At 40.4% G+C, this 23,985-nt stretch overlaps 1 protein-coding gene across 1 annotated transcript in view; it reads left to right on the plus strand.

The window, feature by feature from the left end:
• PMS1 (PMS1 homolog 1, mismatch repair system component) overlaps positions 1-23,985 on the plus strand; it is a 91,258-nt gene that overhangs the window by 2,852 nt on the left and 64,421 nt on the right. The window contains exons 2-5 of the mRNA XM_065413260.1: positions 1,252-1,408; positions 8,936-9,118; positions 12,711-12,813; positions 23,113-23,276. Coding sequence (XP_065269332.1) covers positions 1,277-1,408; positions 8,936-9,118; positions 12,711-12,813; positions 23,113-23,276 — 582 coding nt within the window. The 5' untranslated portion in view covers positions 1,252-1,276. The remainder of the gene's footprint in view (positions 1-1,251; positions 1,409-8,935; positions 9,119-12,710; positions 12,814-23,112; positions 23,277-23,985) is intronic.

Consider the following 23,985-nt stretch of genomic DNA (forward strand, 5'->3'; position numbering starts at 1 on the left):
GAAATATCAATATTTGCCAACTGATGAAGGATAAACTTGGCAGAGGAAATGCTCAAGCGTCTGAGAGGACACTGTAAAATCAGTAGTTAAAAATTATTTGGAATACTTATTGAAATTCTCTGACACTGTCCTTTTTAAAGACAAAGCCAATAATATTATAGTTTGCATGTATATAACAACTTAAATCTTTAAAGAGCTGTATAAACATTAACTAATATCCACTTTATTGCCCTAATTCTGCAGTTATGCATTTACTTTACATGTGAGTATAATTAGCTTCAAGGTGTATAAAGGTAAGTACATGCATAAGCGTTTGCAGGATCAGGATGTTAGATTGTGAACACTTCAGTGCAGGAAATATGTCTTTATCTTTATTTGTAAAGCACCATGTATGTTTTATGGCAGTATGTAAGAGTTTTATAAGTAATAGTAGCACCCCTTTGTGGCAGGTATGGGAAGTATTATTCCCATTTTACTGAGAAGGGATATTGAGAGACAGAGAAATTAATGACCTGCTTGAGGCACATGGTGAGTCTATTGAAGAGTCAGGCTTAGAGTTTTGGAGTCCTTGGCTTCTATTCTCATGCTTCTGCCCTAGTCCACACTATCACTGAATATGACCATTTCTAACAGACCAAAACCCGACCCTCTGTGGGCCATATTCTGCTCTTAGATTGTACCTAACTCCAGTTAAGTCAGTATGTGTTACACCGGCATATCTGAGCACAGAATTTGGCTCCGTAATTTTAGGTAGATTTTAAAAAGCCTGATCTCAGAAGGGTTAGAAAAAAGAGGGGTTTGTGACTTTCAGATTTTGGCACCAATCCTGGGCTCCTCATGGGCAAGAGGGGTCCACCTATACAGATCTGATTGCAGGATCAGGACCATATACTGTAATCCTTTAGTCAAGGAACATGTAAGTGCTCACATTAGTATTGAACAGATAACAAATGTACCTGAAAAGATAACCATGGGACTATGTACTGTTTTGCCCATTGCTTAGTATTACTCTGAATCCTTGCATTGTCTAACGTAGAAGTTCTCTACTGTCAAACTAATGTTTTCTGATACAGGGCCTGACCCTACACAAGATCTCCCCTTGTGAATATATAGTTGGTACTGTTTCCCTAATTGCATGATTCACCTAACTAAATGTAGTCATACTGATAATTGAAAAGTGATTGAATAGAAATGTCATCATGTTTGTAATACAGTCTTTAAATTCTTGTTCTATCGTCTCCTTCCATCCAGCTCCTCTGATTCTAAAAGCCCAGGGATGAAGCAGTTGCCAGCAGAAACTGTCCGTCTCCTTTCAAGTTCTCAAGTGATTACATCAGTTGTCAGTGTAGTGAAGGAGCTGATAGAGAATTCCTTGGATGCCAATGCCACAAGTATTGATATTAAACTGGTAAGTCTTCCCTGGTACTAAGTTAGACTTAAGATGGAAAACTGGATGGTAATATACTGGGGAAATTTCTCCTGTGTTATGTAAGGGTGTAAAAGTCTCCTTTTAAAAATATATATCATTTATAAATGTGCATATTTTAATGCTAAAGTTAATGGGCAAAATTCTGCCAGGAGTTACATCTGTGCATCCCATTTAAAGTCACCTTGCATGTAGGGGTGTAACTGAGGACATAATTTGGGCCAATGAGCAGACCTAATGAATCATTGTAAACTTGCTTTAACATGTCTGTCTTTATAAAAACACCAGAAATGACTCTGACTGAACAGTTGCTTGTTTAGAGATTGTTGGCCATACTAGTTTAGTTTTCACAGTTATGGGGACAAATGTGCAAACACCTATACCCCGTTCTTGCAAAGAAAACCACCTGGTGGATCTCCATGCCCATTTAGAGCCCCACTGAAGTCAATGGAATTTTACACAGTTGTCACATTTCACATCTGATTAATAATATGCAATCTTGGCATGCAGTAAAAAAACAAGTATGAAAAATGTTGTCACTGGCCATGTCAAAGGCTGTTTTTCAGGCTTTTATCACAAGAACATTTAACGTTTTATTTTTTCAAAGTCTTCAGATGATACTAGTCAGAACAATGTATTAGTACCTTTTATAATATTTTTTAACAGGATATTTTAAAAGTTAGCATGTTACCTAGAAGAAAACAATGCTTTCTTTCCCAGACAAAAAAACTTGGCAAATAGATCAGTTTCTCTTGATGCAGTAAATTTTTCTATTCTTGAAATATTTCAGCTAATGAAAAATAACACTATTTCTTTGCTAAGTACAAAATATCACTGATTCGTGTTATAAGAACTGGTTTGTTCACAATGTAGAAATCCCAATGTCCTTTCCTACAAAATATAGTAGCTATTTGAGTTATTCCCAAATTGTAAACTCAAATACCAAGTGGCAGACATGAGAGCCATATAATTTCCACCAACTTCTTGGATTGCTTCCCCTAAACTACAAATATCACCATGTTATCTGAATGGGATTTCAAGCATCTCCTATCTGTGCTCCAGCCTCCCTCAAACACTGAACAAGGTGCTCATTTGCACTGTCTGCATCAGTTGAGATGGAGACACAATATTTTCTTATGATCGGTTTATCGAAGGTACTGTCGTCATTCATGCCTCCTGACTACTCATGTTTAGTAGTATCTTACTCCATTGGGAATGCTCATGGAGTACAATAGTATTTCACTTGTGAGTAAGTGTATCAGAATCTGGACCTGTTCAAAACTCATGGAGGCCCACAGAAAGTCAATAGGAATTTTCTGTGGTCATTGTATATGACCCCATCTCTAGTAGTGAAATCAAGTGTACTTCTAACAAGAGGGGTAAAATGAGGAACCCCACAGCAACAATAAGAAAGAGCCCTCTGGATCTCTCAGCTAGGAAAGAATAGACCCACTCAAGAACAAGCCCAGCCACTTTTGCATGTAAGCTCATGATCCATGGTGTTGAAGGCAGTTGATAGATACCAAACATCCATACTGGTATTATTATCATTACCAATTGCAAGGAGATCAAATAAAGCCACAAGGGCTATTTCTGTGTCATACCCTCATCTGTAATTAGTGTGACAAGGTTCAAGGAGATATGATATGTCTAGATACTGTACGAGTCCTCTTGCCACAACCTACTTAATACTGATCTTAATCAAAAGAGGAAGATTCAAAACTTCTTGATAGTGAGCTAAATTGCCAACATCTTCTTGAGGGGAGGACAGGCTGACATCTGATTTTTAGGAAATTTGTATATAACTTTTGCTTAATAAACAATCTGTAGACATTGGTAGTCTCCACCAGCAATTGACCCAATACTCCTCTCCTTTGTCCCTACCCTCTCATGCTGTTTCTCACTAGCCACTGGCAAGCAACATGGGTCTGAATATCAGGTTGTGGTTTGTAATTCACCCATTACCCCAGTACCCTCAGTGAGTCATATGGGCCAAAACTTAAACAGAAAAAAACGAACTTTGTCACCTCAAGATATTGCTCTGCTACCATAGATGCAGACAGCTCAGCCCAAAGCCAAATAAATTGTACTGCAAAATACCTAGTTTCTTTACAACGGGAAGCATTTGAATCAGCAATCCAGTGGAGATGCCCTAGATTAATCTGGATTTTAATAACTCAAAACAAATTTGCTGATCAAGATTTTGTGGAGGCTCTGGAGGGTCTTTGTACAGCCACACATTATAACACCATGGATTCTCATTATTTTGTTTGGATTTTGTGAAAAAAGAATACTTTATATTGACATACTATTTTTATTGGCCATAATTTAAATAAGATTGAAAACATAATGCATGTCCCCAATTACACTAACGTTGCATAGGTTCCAGAGTGCAGCAGAGAACATGAAACTTTTACAAAATTACTGTTCAATCCTTTCCTCTTCCAAAGAATATTAAAGGCCCACTTCCTCATTTATAGGAGTAATCCGTACAAGAGGAGTCCATTACCCTCCGCTCTGAAGAAAATTAATGGCATAGTACTGCAAACCTTGTTCATAGAAGTAATCTTTACTTGTTTCAAGGAGACTACTTTGTGTGAGTAAGGATTACAGTGTAAGGAGGACTAGGTGGCTCAGGTGACAGATACAGTTTAACTCTGATTAACCAAAATTTGGAAATGTCCTAAAATTTGTTTTTTTATGAGCTCTGACTTTTCTGAAATTCCATGTCCTACACTGATGGTGTTTGCCTGAAATATACCACCCTATTAACGGGGTTGGTGCTGTTGGGAAAGCTGTGGGTGGGTTCTTCAGACTCACTGAGATAGATGGCTTGTTAGTCCAACCAGATACAATGGAGGCGGGAGTTGTCTAGGGCAGCATTTCTCAAATGCGGCCACCAGGGGGTTTTCCTGCACCCATGACAGCCTCCTGGCTAGAGATGGGGGAAGGGGCAAAGCCAAGGGACTCCGAAGATGGACTTCAGCCCCCTCTCCCCCGGCTCCAGCCATGGGGCTCCGGTTCTGGGCTTCAGCCCAGGAGGGCAGGGCTTCAGCAGGGCCAGTCTTACTAGGCGCCATGGTCAAGAGCAGTGGTCCCCAACGCGGTGCCCGTGGGTGCCATGGCGCCCGCCAGGGCATCTATGCACCCGCGTACTGGCCGGCGGACAAGCATCCGCCAAAATGCCACCGACAAGCAGCGTCATCCAGAGGCGACGCCGCCGATTTTCGGTGGCATTTCGTCAGCGACGCCTCTGGATGACGCTGCTTATCGGCATTTTGGCGGCGACGCCTATTGACGTTGCCGCTTCTCGGCGGCATTTCGGCGGATGCTCGTCCGCTGGCCACTGTCCGCGGTGGCGCCAGACGAAAAAAGTTGGGGAGCACTGGTCAAGAGACGAGTGGGGTGAGCCTGGGATGTGAGGCCATGGAAGTGAGCTGAGGGCAATGGGGGGAGGAAGTAGTGGGGCCTGTGGGGGTGATGGGGAGACTAGGGGAGTAGGTGAAGACTGCAGGGGTCAGGGGGATCTGTGGAGGTCAGGGAAAGGCAGCAGGGCCAGGGGCACCAACATACAACTGTACATTATTATTGAGTCTGCAAAAAACTCCAACATAAATAAATTACAATTTGGACATGTATATGTGCATATTTATTTGTTTTTCCTAAAGTTAATGAAGTATTTTAGGAAAATTTGTCAGAGCATCCACCAGCAAGAGTTGCTAGCTGCATTCTGAGGCCACCAAAAATTTTGTTGTGAGAACCCCTCTAGGGTGTGGATTGAACAGTCTCCTGATGTAAAAACCTTTAGCGTAACCAAGCCTGGCAAGAAAGCTTGAGCGACTGTTATTTTATTGTTAGTTTCTTGATTAATAAAGCTAAGCCCCAGGGAGTGGGGAATTAGTTTTTGACTACAATGTGTTCAGATTTTCTTTTACAGAAGGTTGGGAAAGGCATCTGCTCACACTGGAGTTCTGCATAAGTTCCCAGAGCAATTTGGATAATCTGGTTTGTGTCTATATTTCATTGCTAGGTCACTGGTTGGAATTCAACCAAGGGAATTTCTGAAAGTTGCCACCTGATTTCTGTTTATTGACACAAAATGAGTTGATGGTATCAGTCCAGTTCCTAATGGACAAGTGTATACATCAGAGTTGGCTTCCTTGTTGGCTATCGCTGTCTCAGCAGCTAGCCCAGGATTCAATCTCTGCTACCCTCTTGATTTGTTTGACCCAGGTCAGGTTTGAAGCATGTTAGTTCATTGGTGGGGCAGTGTTGGAAAGTTTACATTGTCACTGCGTGTGCTATACCTCTGAATAAAGAGAAGACATAGGCCATATCTACACTACCAATTTTGTCAGTAAAACTTACGTCGCTCAGGGGTGTGAAAAAAATACCCCCTGAGCAACATAAGTTACACCACAGAAGCACCAGTGTGGACAGCGGTATGTCAACAGGAGAAGCTTCTTCCGCCGACATAGCTACCGCTGCTCGTGGAGGTGCTTTTATTATGTCGATGAGAGAGCTCTCCCAGTAGCATAGAGTGGTTACACGAGCAATCTTACAGTAGTGCAACTGCATCGGTACAGTTGTGCCATTGTAAGCTCACTATTGTACACATGGCCTTAGTTTTCAGAGCTGTCTGTATGTCACCTTTTTGAATAACATCTTAAAAATGAGAAAAAAGAAACAATTTTGCAATAATAATGGAAGTCTGACTTAAACCCACAAAGGAAAACACTATCATTAAAATAAAACTGTAATGTAAAATAAAAGATGAAGTAAAATGTTCTTGTGATTAGAGCCTGGAGATGGGACTTAGGAGATGTGGATTTTATTTGCGGCTCTGCTACTGATTTGCTGAATGACCTTGGACAAATCACCGAGGCCTCTCTTTGCTTCAGTTTGTCCATCTATAAAGTAGTAGTATTAAAAGTTAGCTACTTCAGGAGGAGATTTAACAAATTAATGCTTGTGCAGCTCTTTGATGTCTTCTAATGAAGGTGCTATAGAACTATAAAGTAGTAGTGTTATATTATTCTAATTACAAAGAAATGGAAACCAGGATACACAGGTTACGGTGTGTCAGATATAACAAAAAAGAATTAATGTAAATCAGACAGATAATGTTGCTCACAATGGGGAAGCATGAGAATGATACGGAATTACAGTTATAGTAAGGTAATGGCTGTCTTAAAAACTGTTTAATTTTAAAGCCACCATTATTAAATTAGCCACATATATGTTTAAAGAGTAGCACTTGGATTAAAGCAACTTTGAAGCTTTGTCACTCTCTTTTTCCCATTCTTTCCAGTGGTGCATTGCATTTCCTGTTTCTCAGTTAGCTTTGTAGTAGGAGATCCAGACTAACTGAATTATTGGCAAAAATATCAGTTCTCACTAGGAGAAAGCACCAGCACCATTCACCATATGGAAACAGCGATTCTGAAACCTGGTGTGCCCATTTGTTTTTAAGAGATATAATTATATAATAAGATTAGTCTAATTCAGGGGTTCTTAAATTGTTCCTTAGTGCAGACATATCTCAATAAAGAGATTGTTTTTGGACACCTTCCCTTCCATTTTAGGATTACATAACATCCCAGTGGCACTTATGGCAATTGTTTACATAGAAAAGTTGTGCTAGAAATGTCTTCAGTACATTTTAGCACCTGGAAACAAGGCGGAAAGTCAGTACTATTCAGCCAGTTAGCTTTCGCAGATCACAGGCAATTTTGTTCTGTGGACCACATGGTCAGTATGGGAACTGCTGATCCAAGATATTGTAGCTTATCAGTGCTGATTTCTTTTAAAATTATCACACTAGTTTTAACTCACCCTGTTGTGCTGTGCACTGCAGCACATATTGTATGTTAGATCATAATCTGTTCAGAGAGCCATTCAATAAATGGGAGAAACAGGTTGATTTAGAAATCTTGTAGTTCTGTGGTTGTGAATCTCCTTGCTTGTGGTTTGAGTAACCTGCATTATAACATTTGTTTTGATATAGCCGAATTACAGTACAGCAAACAGCAAAACTTTGTTATTACGCCCCTGAGTCACGTGGTTCCTCTCATTTAAGTTCTTTCTTTAATTTAGTCATCTTGGTTTAGTTATTTATGATTTTAGACCTGCATCTTTTTAATATTAATTTTTGTTAGATGTTAACATTTGTCATCTCAAAATTAAAATAGTGGAAAAACTTCTCCCAGCAAGAAAACTATATATAATGTATCAATAAGATGAATCATGATGTTCAGTCCTGTTTGTTTGAAGGGCTATCTGCCTTTTAGAGGGATAATTAACAAGTCTTTTGAATCTATCACAGTAGACTTGTTTGAGTGTATTTAAGGCATCATTTTGACAAAAAAATTGTACAGCACGATCCACTGTTCATTCTTTAAAAAAATTTTTTTTTTTTTTTTTTACATTAAAGTTAGCCTACAAAGGGAAAAAAAGTTTGCTTCTTTCTGATCTATAAAGAAAGCCTGAAATTTTAAGTCCCCACCCCCGCTCCTCTGGTCACTTACACAGAACACCAGGTTTGGTGTAAGATGGACTACTCTGTGATGACTGGAGAACTAGTGAAATGGTAATCTCATAAAAGCAAAGAGTGTGAAAGTTGAACAATGAGAGGAGTACGGATTTGTAGTCAGATTGTTGGTGTTTTGTTTTTATTAACAACAATTTAAATCCCATGATTAATGTTTTGAATAAAGCAAGCTTTTGTTCAAGATTCAACATCCTTGCCCCTTTCAATTAAGGTTGCCAGAGGTTATACCTCTCATAAGTCCTCCATTAAAAGCAGAGGGAGAGCTGACTTCATATTCTTGACATCTCTAAGGTGAAGAAATGAGCAAAACAAACACTTTCCTTTCTTTACTTTCCGTACCCTCCCACCCCAACATCCAGACCATCTCTATATCTCATAAAGAACCAAAAAAGTACACAGATGTCATTTAAAAAAATCCTTGTAGGTCCTTCTTACAGATTTGGTAACATGGGTCCCAGTTACTTTAGTATGTGCAGAATCTAGCCTGTGATGATTAGATAAAGTGGAATACATTAACAAAACATGCATTTCCCTTTGTAAAAGGGAGGGAAGATGAAACAAGAATGAACCATCTTTAACATTCCAGCTACTGATCTTTTTCTCAGTTTATATTTTATAAAGTCATGAGCTAGATTTTGAAATAACTTTTAGTGTGTTAGCCCATACTGTAATAGTAGTGGTTCCTCAGAACTACATAGTTTAATACATTACTTGTTTTGGAACAGCATAAAATTACTTAACTGTTTCATTTTTGCTCTATACATGTTTCTATAGACAAGTTATGTGCACATATGTGCTGCAGTCTTTCCACATGGAAATGTCAGAATTTTGCCTATTTTGAGGACTAAAGGACTGGACCCTTAACTACTTCAATACATGTGGATTAACCATTGTATATAGTATCTAATTTTGCATTTGAGATGTATTTTTGTGATTGATGATATTATTACTCTTTTTAGGAGAATTATGGGTTTGATAAGATAGAGGTGCGAGACAATGGTGATGGCATCAAAGCTGCTGATGTTCCAGTTATGGCAGTTAAGCATTATACCTCAAAAATAAGCTGTCCTGAGGATCTTGAAAGCTTGACAACCTATGGTTTTCGTGGTGAAGCCTTGGGATCAATTTGCTGCATATCTGAGGTGAGATGTGTCAGACTTTCTTGCTCTCTTAAACAATTACAAAATATAAATGCGAGGACTTACGGTTGTGCTCATAACCTCACAGTAGAATGCTGGCTTTTATTTTTAAATGTAGAATTTGGAAAGTTTGATATCTCTCTGATGGTTCTTCCGCTCCAGTGAAGCCACAGAGCTGCAAAGCTTGCTCATTTTGAATTCACTTTGGGATCAGTCATTGACTCCTTATCAGATCAGTTTAGTAGTTGGTAGTGTTTCACTTTCTTCCCTCAGTTGGGGAGCCAATGTACTGAGGTTCTCCAGAATTCTCTCACTCATCATTCAGTCTCGCTGTTCTTACATCAGTTGCCTTTAAATTATCAATGTGATCTGCAGTCGTGAGGCCTGCTTGGACTCCTCATTGTTCCTGGCTATTCAAATATCTATGGCTGCAAAAACACCCTGTTTCACCTTTAAATGGCCAGGAACCTACACTCTCACCTGGTCACAGTGATCCATGTATTTGTGGCCAGTACAACTGAGCACTGCAGTGCACTACTATCTAGGAATGAAACTGCTTACCACAAAAAAGCTCTGTTTTCAAAATACAAAAACCAGTCTACTAAGCAGTTGAGAGCACATTGTCCCATTGCTCTTCTGTGCACTTTCTTTCCACCTGAATACTGAGTCAAGTTCAAGTTTTCCATCTCTACCTTCAAAAGTCTCTGTGGGATAGGCCCAAACTAGCCACAGGACGATCATGACCTCCCATGACAGTTACTTTTCACAGAAACAACGGACTATAAGAATGAGGGTTGAGTGTGGGAGTGTATGCGCCCATGGAGCCTTGGCCTTGATCACACTAGAAACTTAGGTCCAGAATTTGGATGGAAAATTCCCAAAGAAAGCCCAGGTGCTTCAGAAAGTGCTGCTGTTTAGCTGGATTATGGTCCCCTTCTGAGTAGACACTGAACCAATGATCTAGCCTGGTGATGCGGGGCATTATGCTGCTGTAGGTGCTGTCTTTCAAATGAGATGTCAAACCAAGATGTTGTCTGCTTTGGGCATTAAAAAGCCCCATTGTACATTTCACAAGAGAGCAGAGTTGACACTAGTGTATTAAGTACTGGTCTCAGCATCAGTAATTACATTACTTAAATACTAGTGATGTTTGTAATTGCAGTCTGCCTACCTAATTTGCTGCCTGTAGTTAACCATTAGCAATTATCTTTGAGAACTCATGGAGGACGTGTGAAGTCCCAGAGGACTGAAGAAGGGCAAACCTAAGTGGAAAAAGGAGGATCCAGAAATATAGGCCAGTCAGCCTAATTTCAATAATCTGAAAGATACTGGAACAAATTATTAAACGTAGAAGATAATAAGGTGATAAATCATAGTCAGCATGGATTTTTCAAGAACAGATCATGTGAAACCAATCTAATTTCCTCCTTTGACAGGGTAACCAACCTAATGAATGGGGGGAAGGAGGAGATGTGATATATCTAGACTTTGGTAAGGCTTTTGACATAGTCCCACATGACATTCTCATAAGCAAATAAGGGAAATATAGTCTAGATTAAATTACTATAAAGTGGGTGCATAACTGGTTGAAAGACTGTACTCAGAGTGGTTATCGATGATTTGCTATTAAGCTGGGAGGACATATCAAGTGGGGTCCCACAGAGGTCTGTCCTTTGTATGATTCTATTCAGAATTTTCACTAATTAGTTGGATGATGGAGAGTATCTTTATAAAATTTGTGGGTGACACTGAGAGGGGTTGCAAGATCTTTGAAGGACAGGATTAGAATTCAAAATTACCTCTATACATTGGAGAATTGGTCTTGAAAACAACAAGATGAAATTTATGTGCAAAATTTAGGAGGAAAAAGCAAATGCACAACTATGAAAAGGGGAATAAGTGGCTAGGCAGTAGTACTGCAGAAAAGGATTGGGGGGTGTATAATGAATGACAAATTAAACATGAGCCAACAATGTGATGCAGTTGTGAAAAAGGCAGATGTCCTTCTGGGATGTATGACCAGGAGTGTCACATGTAAGTGTGGTGGGGTACACCAGCCCCTCACTAAGCCAGAAAGGGTTAATGAGCTGCTATCAGCTTGCCCAGCCCTGGTCCACTACTCTTGCACTTCCTGTAAGGAAATGAATGGGCAGTTAAACTGGAAGAGGATAGCTCAGTAGTGGGCTGATGAGAGAGGAGAACAGACCTCCCATCCTTTGCTCCCTGAGGAAAGGACTTACCTACAACCTCTGTAGAGACCGCAGACTGCCAGAGCCCTCCAGAGGAAGGTAGGCCTGGCACAGGAATGTGGAGTTTATTTTTAGGACTATTTTTTTGTTTTACTACAAGAAGGACTTTTGGACTGTCTGTACTGTTTTGGACAGACCTGCAGGGCTTAAGGAGACTGTTGTGGGGAACCCCTGCCTAGGATGGTGTGGGGAACTACTTCAGTAAGGACTTTTGCACCCTACTCAAGTCTGCCCTGTAGTTTGTCTTTGACCCTGAAGAGCATGGTCACATATGGTGGATAATGTGGGCGTGATCTATCCTTGCAGAAGGGGGAGATTTGAGTGACCTGGATTGTCAAGTATACCAAGGTGGGAAGCAGGAGTTTGTCTTGCTGGGGACAACATGTACCTGGAGTGATTGTTGAAATAGATGGCTGAGAAACAACAGCAACAGTTCCCGCAACAGATGACAGCCCAACAGCAGCAACTGGTCCATGAGCAAGGTGGTTAGGAGCAGGAGCAACAGTTGGTTCAACAAGTTGTGACCCCAGTGCAACAGCATGGAGCCAGGATGGGGAAGGGAATGGAATGGAGTATTCCTCTCTGGGGCTCATGGGAACAACAGCCGTGCTGGTGCAACTCACTAAGATGGGCCCAGAGGATGATCCAGAGGGCTTCCTTGTGACCTTCAAATGGGTGGCAATGGTGGTTCACAGAGCAGTGGAGGAGAGCAGCTGACCTGTAGTTCTGGAAGGTAAAGTATCTCCCAAGAGCCTGACCTTGTGTGATTGCCCAGTAATTGAGGGAGCTATGCTGGAGGTGGCTGAAGCTGGAAACCTGGACCAGCATTCAGATCACTGAACGTACATTGGTAGAACAGTTTGTGCAGATACTCCCGGTTGCAGGAAGAGATGGAATACTGAGGCACTGAGACAAGACACTCGCCGAGACAGTTCAGCTGATGAAGAATTATATGGCTTCTGAGACTGCCTCAAGGGCACATAGGGTGAAGCAGCTTGTGGGTCAGAGGGGAGGCCTAACAGGGAGGATTAGCATCAGAGTGGCCAAACTTTGGGTGTGAACCAGCCACCCTTGAAAGGTCTTGGAAAGTTTCAGGGATCCTGGCTGGGCTGGACAGGGAAACCTGGACAACATAGGTTCAAGCCCAGCCAAGAATCCTGGGGCTACCCATAGTCCCCCAGCTGAGATGATGTTCATGGAAGAAAAAACAGACTTTTATAAAATTATTTTTGTTCTTTTTTGTTAAAGTAACTTGATGCTGAGAATCATCTCAGAACATATCTCATGTCTTCAGACCACTTTGAACTTTTGAAATCCTTGATTGACTTGAGGTTCTTTATTTCCAGGTTTTGATCACAACAAAGACAGCTGCTGATGATTTTAGCACCCAGTACATCTTGGATAGCAGTGGGCATGTAACTTCTCAGAAGCCTTCTCATGTTGGGCAAGGTAAGGTATGCTTATTGTGATGCTTTGTGTTTCTCCTTATAAGAACAATTGGTCAGATTTGGAAGTTTTTAGCCCCTATATCCTACTCAGATACCGACCCCTGCAGAAACCAAATTGAGCAGTTGTGCTGAAGAGAAACTAAAGTAAAATACTTACAGGTGCCTCACTTCTAAATGATAATCTCTAAGGGCCATATCACCGCTTTCTTTGCAAAAACCAATAGAAGGGAAAACCTGGGGACTTGAGAAGATCTATAGGATTCTGTGAGCTGAAAAGCAAATCAGTGGGGCTGGGAGGGTTGTAGTATAAAAAGAGGATAGGAGCACTTAGATACCACAGTGAATAGAGAGTGCAAGACCTAAATAGGATAGAGGGTGCATGGCCTTCAGTGTCCACATAGACCAGTAAAATCCTTCTGTAGATGTCCCAGAACCCCCAGTCACGGGTAAAATGGTAGGCTCACATTCCATGTTGCCAGTGGCTTTCAACACAGCCATGGTATGGAGGTGGCAGTGCTTAAATTGTGCTGGGGCTTGCCAGGGCTGAGCCCCGGCACCTCTAGGTTTGGCAGTTCATAGCCCTGGCACCTCGGGCTTGCCATGTCAGTTATGAAAGTACAAAAATTGCTTGAGCCCCGGCACCTCATTCATTACAAATTAAGCACTGGGAGGTGGTCTCTTCACTGTTGTGTTGCACAGTGAGAGCTCATGTTGACATACTCAATATTAACTTGCCTATATATTTGTTATGAACATTACACGTTTTTCCCTGTTACCATACTGTGCAGAGTGGCTGATATGACTCTGTGCCTCTGATTTTCATGGGGTGTTCAAATGGCATGTTTTCAGCATAGAGTGGTTGCCAGCTATGCAATGGAGGAAGGGTGAGAGCATGCTGCATAGCTGCTTTCCCTCTCTGCACAGCTTTGTGGTCTCATTTCCACACCAGTAGCATGTGTTTGCTCTCTTTTCTGCCATATAGCAGAGAGCAACAGATAGCATTCAATAAGAGGTAACATTTGTTACTAATTTCTGAGATGTCCACAAGAACTGAGTCAACAATTCATAAATCTCCATTTAAAAAAATGCTGTTTTGCAGTGAGAATTTCAGACTAAGGATAATCATTAAGAAGTATAAGCCATAGAGGAGTAGTATTGTCCCTTCCTCCAATACCAGTGCCCTGTTCTGACACCAGCACTGCCAGTCTACCAAGCAATATCAGATGTCCAGGGCCTTGCAAGTTGGCATCTTAGTGGTGGTGGGGGGAAATCTGTGACAAGGAGACTGACTGTATGCTAAGTGTAGTTTGTTTTATTCATGCACATACACCCCTCTGGTAGCAGAAGTGGTCAAATGGTATGCAGGGAAATCCTTATTTCAGGAACCTTAGCCCAACACCAAATGACAGGCTCAGAGAGAGCAATTCTGCCTCAAGAACTGATTCTAATCTGAGACCCAGGCAGAGAGCAAACTCTGATTGCTCGCACAGTTGTCTCTCCAAACACCACTGCCTCTACACACAGCTTTCTTGTAGTTCTTCATTGTTAGTCCTGCTGGGGCCAGAGTACTTGGCTGAGATGTGAGCAACTGTATCTATGTGTAATAATGACTGAGATGTAAGATCAGATTCTGATCTCTGTTATGCTGGTGTAAAACAGAGATTAGAGTCTGGTGCTTGGTTTTAAGAAGTGACTCAGTGAGATCTCAAACACCAGTTACCATCTTTAACTTTCCAGGTTCCTTTTTATATTCCTGTTGTTATGGCAGTTGTCACCAAGTGGTGCTGTTGCATATACCTAGTCTTCCAAGTGCTTTTTCTTCGTGTGTGGGAAAATGTTCAGTCTTGTGAAGACATGCTGTGTTGTTAGTTCACAATGTATTGTGCATACTTGAACCAAAGATTTCCTTTATTTCCTAGCCTTGTAACTTTTTTAAACATATGGGATGAAAGCTTTGAACCCCAGATCTCTCTTTTACAACATTAATAGGCATCAACACTGTATTTGGGAAATTCTGTTAAGGTAATCCTGTGAAGGGTCTCTGGCAGATGATACTACTGGGCACAAGGCAGAATTCCCACAAGTTTCTTCTCTGCCATGGCTAAATTGTTCTTTTTTTAAAAAGCTTTTAATGGTCTGGATGGTGTAGCAGCAAGCCAGAGTCTGTCCCACTACTCCAGCAGTGGAAAGCTGTGGAACAAACACAGGGTTGTGAATCAGAAGAACAGAGTGACTTCAGTCACTTATGTCTAAATTTTTTTAAAAGTTCAGTAATTTTAGGTGTCTAGAACTCTGGGTGTCTTATTTTGAAACAACGTGGGCCTGCTTTTCAGAATAGCAGAGCATCCACAACTACAACTGAAGTCAGTGGGGAGCAGCTGCTTCTCAGACCCTCTGGAAATCAGGCCCTAGGTGACTTGAGATAAATTCCCAAAAGCATGGACATTTTTGCAAAGTTGTACCTTAAGTTTTCCCCACCTGTAAAATATGTAATAATATCCACCTTTTGTAAAGAGCCTTGAGATCTAAGAATGAAAAGTGCTATATATGTGGAAAGTATTATTGTATAGGGAGGAAAGTCTCTCACAACCTCAGAACATATATAATTCTCAAAAGGAGAGCAGGCAAACTAGTAAATCTCACAGAAGTCCTGCAAGAATCAAATCAAGGAGTGTCCTATAGCCTCAGCATATAAACAAGCAGACAAATCTCTGAGGACTCCAGTAATGAGAACAGAAAAGTCTCCCACAGCCCCACACAAGGAACAAACAAACAAATCTCTCCAGACTCTGATGAGAAGTGAACAAGGGATTTCCCCCCATCTCCAGCAGGAAAAAATCCAGTTGCATCTGGAAGAGAAAAGAGGTCTTTTACAGAGCCAACAAGTTATCACAGAAACGTCTCTGCATTGTTAAGCAGTTCAGTTCAGCTGAACGTCAGCCCATGTTTTTCCTATGTTTGCTGTGCTAAATTGTTTATGATTTGAAAAGCTAGATAACGTACTCACAGGCATAATCACAGTTATTTTCTAAATCCCAAAGTTTTGGAAGTTCTCAGGGTACTGGAGAACTTCTGATCTCCTCTGAGCCATAAACAGGTGCTCATACATGGCTGAGATTGAGGCCAATGAATGAGTTATATATTGTCTGAATACAGAAAAGGTGCATTCAGTAGTACAAGAGCCATGTTTTTCTATCTCACATTCTTTCTTCTTGAGGAGTAGTAAAACACACACAAGCATGAATTATCTGATGCATTGACAGCACCCTCCACTAGCCACCTCCTTTCTCCCTTCTTTTTCACAGTAGACCTTTGTCCTTGTTTTGTACAGAATATGTAGATTATCTTGCACATCAGTTCCAGCCTAAATTATATTGCGCTCCAGCAGAGATGTTTGCTGTTTACTACTCCTATCTGGTTTTGATTGGAGGATCAATTCCTAAAACAAAAGCTAATTGGAGGGTTTATTTCCCTTTGCTTCGAACAGGTCAACTCTACAAGTTTCTACCAACGAATTACACAGATACACAGACTGCGTACAACTTCTTCCCTTTGTTGTCTTGTAATAATGTTCAATAACTTATCTTATTGATAGTCAGACAAGGATAATTGTATTGCACTGTGTAATGTGGTTTTAAAGCAAAACATTTTAAATATTTACAAAGTTCTTCAGTGCTAAAAGATATTTCTCTGGTGCTTATGTCCTTATTATCTGTAATTCATGTTTTATCTCTCACATACTGTACACCAACTTTTCAGTAAAGCTAATTATCAAAAGAAAAGTTGGGCAGTCAAGCTGGAGTTCCTGGAAAGTCCTAGAATTCTGCTGCCCTTGCAATGAGAAAACAATTATGTTGTATTAAGAAGGCACAAGAGATTGTGTGATATCATAAAGGATTGTTGCTTTACAGGTACACTTGATATAGCACAACAGGATGTCTGCATTTATATGGTATGAGCTCCAAATTCCACATTGCAAAGACACTACAGAAGTTACTGCATTTTAATTTTATTAATGTTGGAATGTCAGTGCAGAAAACTCTAGAGGCCTTTGTAAGAAGAGCAAAAGCAAGCAGTGCGAGGCTAAACTGGATGATTAAACTGGCATCCCAGAGAAATCAGACAGGATAGGGCTTACTACTGAAACCTAATAAAAATGTGCTAGTCGAGACTTCTTTTGCACCTCTCTTCAAATAAAAACATTCCACATCACTTTGTTTTCCTGCATCAGTCTGACCCTGTTCCCAATTAAGTCAATGGCAAAACTTGCATTGACTCTAGTGGTGCTGGATTTGGGCCTTTTAGATCACAAACATGTTTTGCATTGTCATTGAGAACATTTTTAAAAAAAAACAGGGGGATGATAGAGAACTTGGGAGGAGCAAGGTAAAAGGGTAACTTTTCTAGCTGTAAATGTATATTTTGGGTCCACTTTTCAATTTTTAGGCACATAGAAGTGCTGTTCTTAGTTCCCATGTGAATTTTGATTCCCTAGCTTTGACTCCCACATTTCACATCTTCAGTTTTTAAAATGAACTCCCATGTCTGTCCAGTGTATTGTCTCCTGACTTGACTATGGTAGGCTCTTCTGTCCTGATCTTCCTCCCTCTCTCCCCTCAAGTCCATTCGGAACACTTCTGCTAAGATTATCTTACTGCCTGTCATTCTTAGTCTCATCACGCAATTTGAAGTTCCTCCCTTCACATCCCTTTCTCCATTGGTTCAAAATACAAGCTTGTGATTCTTGCCTTGGAAGCCCGCCACAACTTACCCTCCTTACTTATTTGCTCTTGTATCTTATCATTTTGCCTCCTGCCCTCCATCAACAATACCAGCCTCCACCACTCTTTCTGTCTGCTTCTCCAACAGTATTTTCAATCTTTGTTTCATCATAAAGATGACTGGGGAAGAATGTTCTCTAACTAATCTGTATATCAGATACCCTGTACTCTTGTCTTCTCAAGACCTACTTCTATTGTGATGCCTTTAGAGGAAATTACCAACAGGTAATGATTAGGTATGGGGCCATTATAGAACACTGACATTTATCTTATTTATTTGCCCTCTGTAAACAGGGGCGGCTCCAGGCACCAGCCCAGCAAGCAGGTGCTTGGGGCGGCCAAGGGGAAGGGGCGGCACGTCGGGCTGTTGGGTGGCAATTCGGCGGCGGGTCCCTCTCGGAGGGAAGCACCTGCCGCCGAATTCCCGCCAAAGAAGAAAGCTGCGCGGTGGAGCTGCCGCTGGAGTGCTGCCGATCGCAATTGCGATCGCGTCTTTTTTTCCCCACCGCTTGGGGCGGCAAAAACCCTGGAGCCAGTCCTGTCTGTAAACACACATTCTTGTTACTTTTCTCATTCCTCATGCCCTCTGGTTTTTGTTTGTTACACCCACTTGTTGCACCTTCTCTAAATGAGATTGCAGGGTGTTTGGGGTGTCTTTTATATGGTGGGAGCTTCCAGATGTGTCTGTAATATAAATTATCATAATAAGGTATGGTTGAAGGAGGGAGTGAAAAGAAATTCTCTAGTCTTATGATACTCAGTTTATGACTTTCAAGCCACATGGATGTGCCCTCTCTCCCCCACTGCGGCAGCCCCCAAGCTGGGAAGGAGGGGGGGGTCTCTCCCTCTCTCAGCAGCCCCCGAGCTGGGGCTGGGATGGAGGGCTGTCTCTCCCCGGCAGCCGCAGCCCTGGAGTTGGGGAAAGTTGCCTCTTTCTCTGGCCACCGCAGCCCTGCACGTCCCAAATTCCCCCCACCCCCTCTTCTCACCCCGCTGCCCCCTCCCATCTACCCCCTATTCTCCCCAAGGCCACCACCTCACCTTACATGTGCGTCTTCTCCCGGGTCCAGGCACCTAATTAGTGGAGCCGCGCCTGTGCGGCTCCATTAATTACATGGGTGGCCCTTCATTCTCTTGTGTGCGGCCGCCCAGGCACGCACCTTAGAGGGAACTATCCGCGGATCACCAATGGAGCTTGCGGACCACCGTGGTCCATGGACCACAGTTTGAGAACCTCTGATGTAGTTGAAGCAATTGGTGTATTGTGACCAAACAAATGAGGCAAATGTAACATGATTATTTTGTTTCTCTGGGATTATTTTGTTTCTCTCCATCAGATGCAGAAGGGTCTCTGCAACATTTAAAGGCTGAGTGGCTACCCTTAACAGTTATAAACTTTATAGTCTTACGTTCATTATTAAACTGAGAACTTGTCGTTATCTTTAGAAATAATAGATCTTGGGTGGTAATTATGAATAGGTTGCTACTTCTCTGACTCATTTCTTTGAGCTGGCAGAGCTGAAATAAAGGATATAAAATATTCTAATTGCTCTTTAAAATGCAGGAGTGCTCTAGGCCCAGGCAGATTTGCTGTATAAATGAATAAAATTCTAGGGCCAAATTAATGTTCAGAGACTTAGGGAAATTCTTGGGTGAGGAAGGTAGAATTTGCCACACCATGTGAGAAGTGATGGGTGGAAGCAGTATGTATGCCTGCAGGACCAAGATCAGGCATGATGCTTCCTGCCATGTTGAGGTGAGTGTGTTCACTAGCAGCCCTTGCACTTTTACATAATTGTGTAGCAAGCAGTCTGCTGTCCCCTCAGCAATGGCCTCATGGTGCAGCTTAGGTGTAGGGTGAAGTAGAGCAATAGCCATTCTCCCCCCAACATCCATTGCACTGCCAGAAATGCTAATAGCTTCACCACATCCTTGCACTCTCACAGCTGCAGGATTCTGGCTGCCTCCTGCACAGGAGCGATAGAGAAGGAAGAACCTCCCTTTTCTTTACCACACCAGTTCACTTTTGCTGAGGCAGTTGTAGTGTGGCACTAAGTGCTTTTTCATTGTCATTGTCTAGATCTGTAGATGACAATTTCCTAACTCAGAAGGTGTTGCATCCAACACAGGGAAATTCTGTATTAGACTTTGTCTTGACAGATAAAGAAGAACTGATCGCAGAACTAAAAATTTGTGGTAGCTTAGGTACATTTGATCACGACTTGATCACATTTGTTATATGGAAACAGAATAAAGTCCAAACCATTATTATATATACAAAAATAAAATTGTGTGTGCGTGTGTATTTATACACACACATGCGCGCTCACACACACACACTTGGTTATGAGCCAATGTCAATTGGGAGAAAGAATTTAAACAGAAAAATGTGAATAGCAAATGGGAATTGTTTAAGAACACTTTACCATAAACACATGGAAGAAAGGGGCAGTTGATAATAACAAAAATCATAATGGCGTTAGTCCATAACTAGATGGAAATGGTAAAATTGTCAGTGATAGTGCAGAAAAGGCAAAAGTGTTTCCTAAATATTTCTGTTCTGTGTTTGAGGGAAAAAATATGATGTAGTCATATCCTATGATGGTGATGATGAAACACTTTCCATTCCAATAACTCAGGAGGATGTTAAACTAAAGCTTCTAAAGTCAGACACTTTTAAATTAGCAGGTATGGCTAACTTGCATTCAAGAGTTTTAAAAGAGCTGGCCTAGGAGCTTGCTGTACCATTAGTGTTGATTTTCAGTAAGTCTTGGAATATTGCGGAACTTCCAGAGGACTGGAAGAAAGCTAATGTGTTGTGTCAGTATTAAAAAGAGTAAATGGGACAACCCAGGTAATTAAAGACCTGTCAGTATGACATTGATCCCAGGCAAGATAATGAAGCAGCTGATAAGAGACTTGAGTAATAAAGAATTAAAATAGGGGAATATAATTAATGCCAATCAACAAGGGTTTGTGGAAAAATAGATCCTGCAAAAGTAACAATATTGGGTTTTGATGAGATAATGTTTGATGTAATATACTTAGATTTCAGTAAGGCATTTGACTTGATACCGCAATTAAATTGTTTATAAAACTAGAACAATACAAAATTAACATGGCACACATTAAATAGATTGAAAACTGGCTACCTGACAGGTCTCAAAATGTACTTGTAAATAGGGAATCATCAATGAGCAGGTATGTTTCTAGTGGCATCCAGCAGGGTTTGGTTCTTGGCCCTATATTATTTAACATTTTTATCAATGACCTGCAGGAAAACCTAAAATCATTATGATAAAGTTTGCAGATGACCTAAAAACTGGGGGAGTTGTAAATACTGAAGGGGACAGGTTATTGATAGTGATCTGGATCACCTGGTAAGCTGGGCGCAAGCAAACAATTTGTTACAAAAATTTGATAATGGGCTCTTAAATCTAGCAGACAAAGGTATAACAAGATCTGGCTAGAAGTTGAAACTAGACAAAATCAGACTGGCAATAAGATGTAAATTTTTAACAGAGAGGGTAGTTGACCATTGAATCAATTCACCAAAGATTATGGTGGAGTCTCTATCATTGGGAATTTTTAAATCAAGATTGGATGTTTTTCTAAAAAATATGTTCTAGTTTAAACAGGTATCAGGGAAATTCTGTGGCCTGTATTATGCAGGAGGCCAGACTAGATGATCACAATGGTGCCTTCGGGCCTTATAATCTATGATCTAAAGCCCACTGAAGTCAAACTTTAGATAAGAGCTGTATTGTCTTGGCCTTTATATTTACCAGAGCTGTTGAATGATTGACTGCTGCTGAAATATGAGTACTTCAGTTTTCATTTAAGTACATTTTTAATGTAAGATTAAAATTATATACCTCTTACAGGCAAATTTTTTTAATCATACTTGATTGGATTGGGTAGGCCAATAGCCCTCCTTGTCAGTTAATATACACTGTACATAAACTATGTAAGCAGGGACCATCTTATTACAGTGTCCTGGCATCTAGGCATTACCCCAATACAAATAATAAAAATTATTAGCATGCGGTTAAAAAAATAGTGGTACTTGAGTAAATTTACCTGGTAACAGAGGATAATACTTACATTAAAGTGTTATAATGGGGTTACAACCTTTTCCCCTACCCTCCTAGACACATAACGTGGAATGTTCTGGTCTGTTGTGTAACTCAGAAATGCAAGTTAGATTGACCACATGTTGAAAGAGCTTTTAGTTTGATTTAAGACCTGATCTGTACTACAGTCAGTTTATAAGAAAGAAAACTTCATCACACCACAATCAAAACCACATATTTTTATATTACAGCTCTAAATCGCTGACTCTTTAAGTTGGTATAAAATATACCAGGAAGCATATTGCAGGACTGGAATTTAATCAGGGCTTAAATAGTGTGTGCTAAATTGAGAGAGCAGCACAGTTAAATCTTAAGAATTTTCTTGTAAAATATGATAGTGCCTCCTTCAGTTTGCCTGTTAATATTTTAAATTGTTTGCTGTTTTTCAAAGACAGGGATTTTTAATACCTCTTAATTTTAGTACATTTTTAATTCTGTATTTGGTTCAGGTATATAAAGCCTTCCTTGTGGCATCCTATTAAATGTGAGAGATAATTATCATGACCTGAAGTTAATATATAAATATCCTCATAATTAAATAATATAGCAAATTTGCCTCTTTATAAACTGTGACTTTTATTATCTGGATTTTATACTGTTGATTTCATATGTATTACTGTTAATTCAGTGGCAAATATAATCAGCACTTTCTGAAGCAGGCTTTCCATTAGAACTTTAATGATATGCAGTGCTGCATTTTTCCTTTTGTTTATAGTTAATTAATAAGATTTTTTTTTCTTATATAGGTGAATTTGACTATTAACTTGTATATTTTATTGCTGACTTTCAGATGGTGGGTTTTTGTTTCAAGAAAAAAATCTGGGATTGCTTTTCATTTTAGGTATATTATAGGCAGATGCTAGGGAAAGATGTAGAAAAGTTTGCTACAGAATTAGAAGAGGCTATGATTAGACATATGGCGAGAGCTTAGTGGGTCTGCACTAGAGCAGATGTACTGTAGATGAAATTTTAACTTCAGTTTATTGGTGTCTACTAATACCGGAGAAAGAGATATGGATGAAACTAGAAAAATCAAAACGTAAAGGAAGATTAATTCAGTAAATCCTCGTGGCTCGCCAGAAATGGAAAAAATGTGTAATCTAGGTGTCAAGTAGCTTGAGCATAGCTCCAGTTGAAGGACATGATCAGCTTGCACAGCTGTGAAATCTAGCAGTCAGCTTGCTGTGGAGGGGAATGCTAATGTAGCAGTATGTCCTTCTCTTCATGCACGTATGATTCTAACTAATGTTAATAAGAATTATGTGCATGCACCTATATGGAAGAATAGCCTCTTTCAGCACAAGTGAGGGTTTTTTTTTTTCTTTACACTCAACCAGTCCTACACTATTCATGTTAGCTTTACAGTCTTTTATTTCCCACTTGCAGGTACAACTGTAGCTGCACTGAAGCTGTTTAAAAATCTTCCAGTAAGAAAACAGTTTTACTCAACAGTTAAAAAATGTAAGGAGGAATTAAAAAAAATCCAAGATCTTTTGATGGCGTATGGCATCATAAAGCCAGAACTACGGATAATCTTTACACATAACAAGGTAAAAGTGACTTCTCTTGTGCCAACTATCTCAAATTTTAAAATGAAAGAAAATAAAGACTATGATTTTGTTCAGTTCATCAAGACTTTCATTACTGTGACTGCATTTTGTCATCAGATGTTTGATTTTTAGGAATTTGCTATAATTGCAGGTTGGTTCAGACCCCCCCCACACACACACACACTTCATCATTACATCTGAATTTATTAGCTTATGATGGTTTGAGTTTTAGATAGGCAGTGCCAATCTTTCAAAGAGGACTCTGCTCCCGCAAAAACCTAATTTGGTGTCTATAGGTTGGACAATGCTATGATTTATTGGGCACTGATAACACGCTTGTTATTGTATGAACAAAGAGGCAGAGCCACACCTCCACCTTTCTTTCTAATGGTCTGATTTGTTGCTAACTGAAGCCAGTGGAAAGGCTGCCACTGGTTTTACTGGGATTGAAACAGGCCGTGTAGATGGTGCTACTTGTGTGTACTGTTTTGTCTCTGAGGGCTGAATTATAACAGATCACTGCAGGAGCGACTTGAAATCAGGCCAGGCAGGCACCTGTGTAATTGCATTGACTACAGTACAGTTAAGCCTGATTTACATCAATTTAAGGAAAGCAAAATCAGGCCCAGCTATGACTGAGCTAGTGCTCATTTTATGCCCAGACTTGACGGCACAAATTCAAAAGCTACTTGGACCTTAATATTATATG

The sequence above is a fragment of the Emys orbicularis genome, chromosome 11 (assembly GCF_028017835.1).
Source record: "Emys orbicularis isolate rEmyOrb1 chromosome 11, rEmyOrb1.hap1, whole genome shotgun sequence".
In the NCBI taxonomy this organism is placed as follows: Eukaryota; Metazoa; Chordata; order Testudines; family Emydidae; genus Emys; species Emys orbicularis.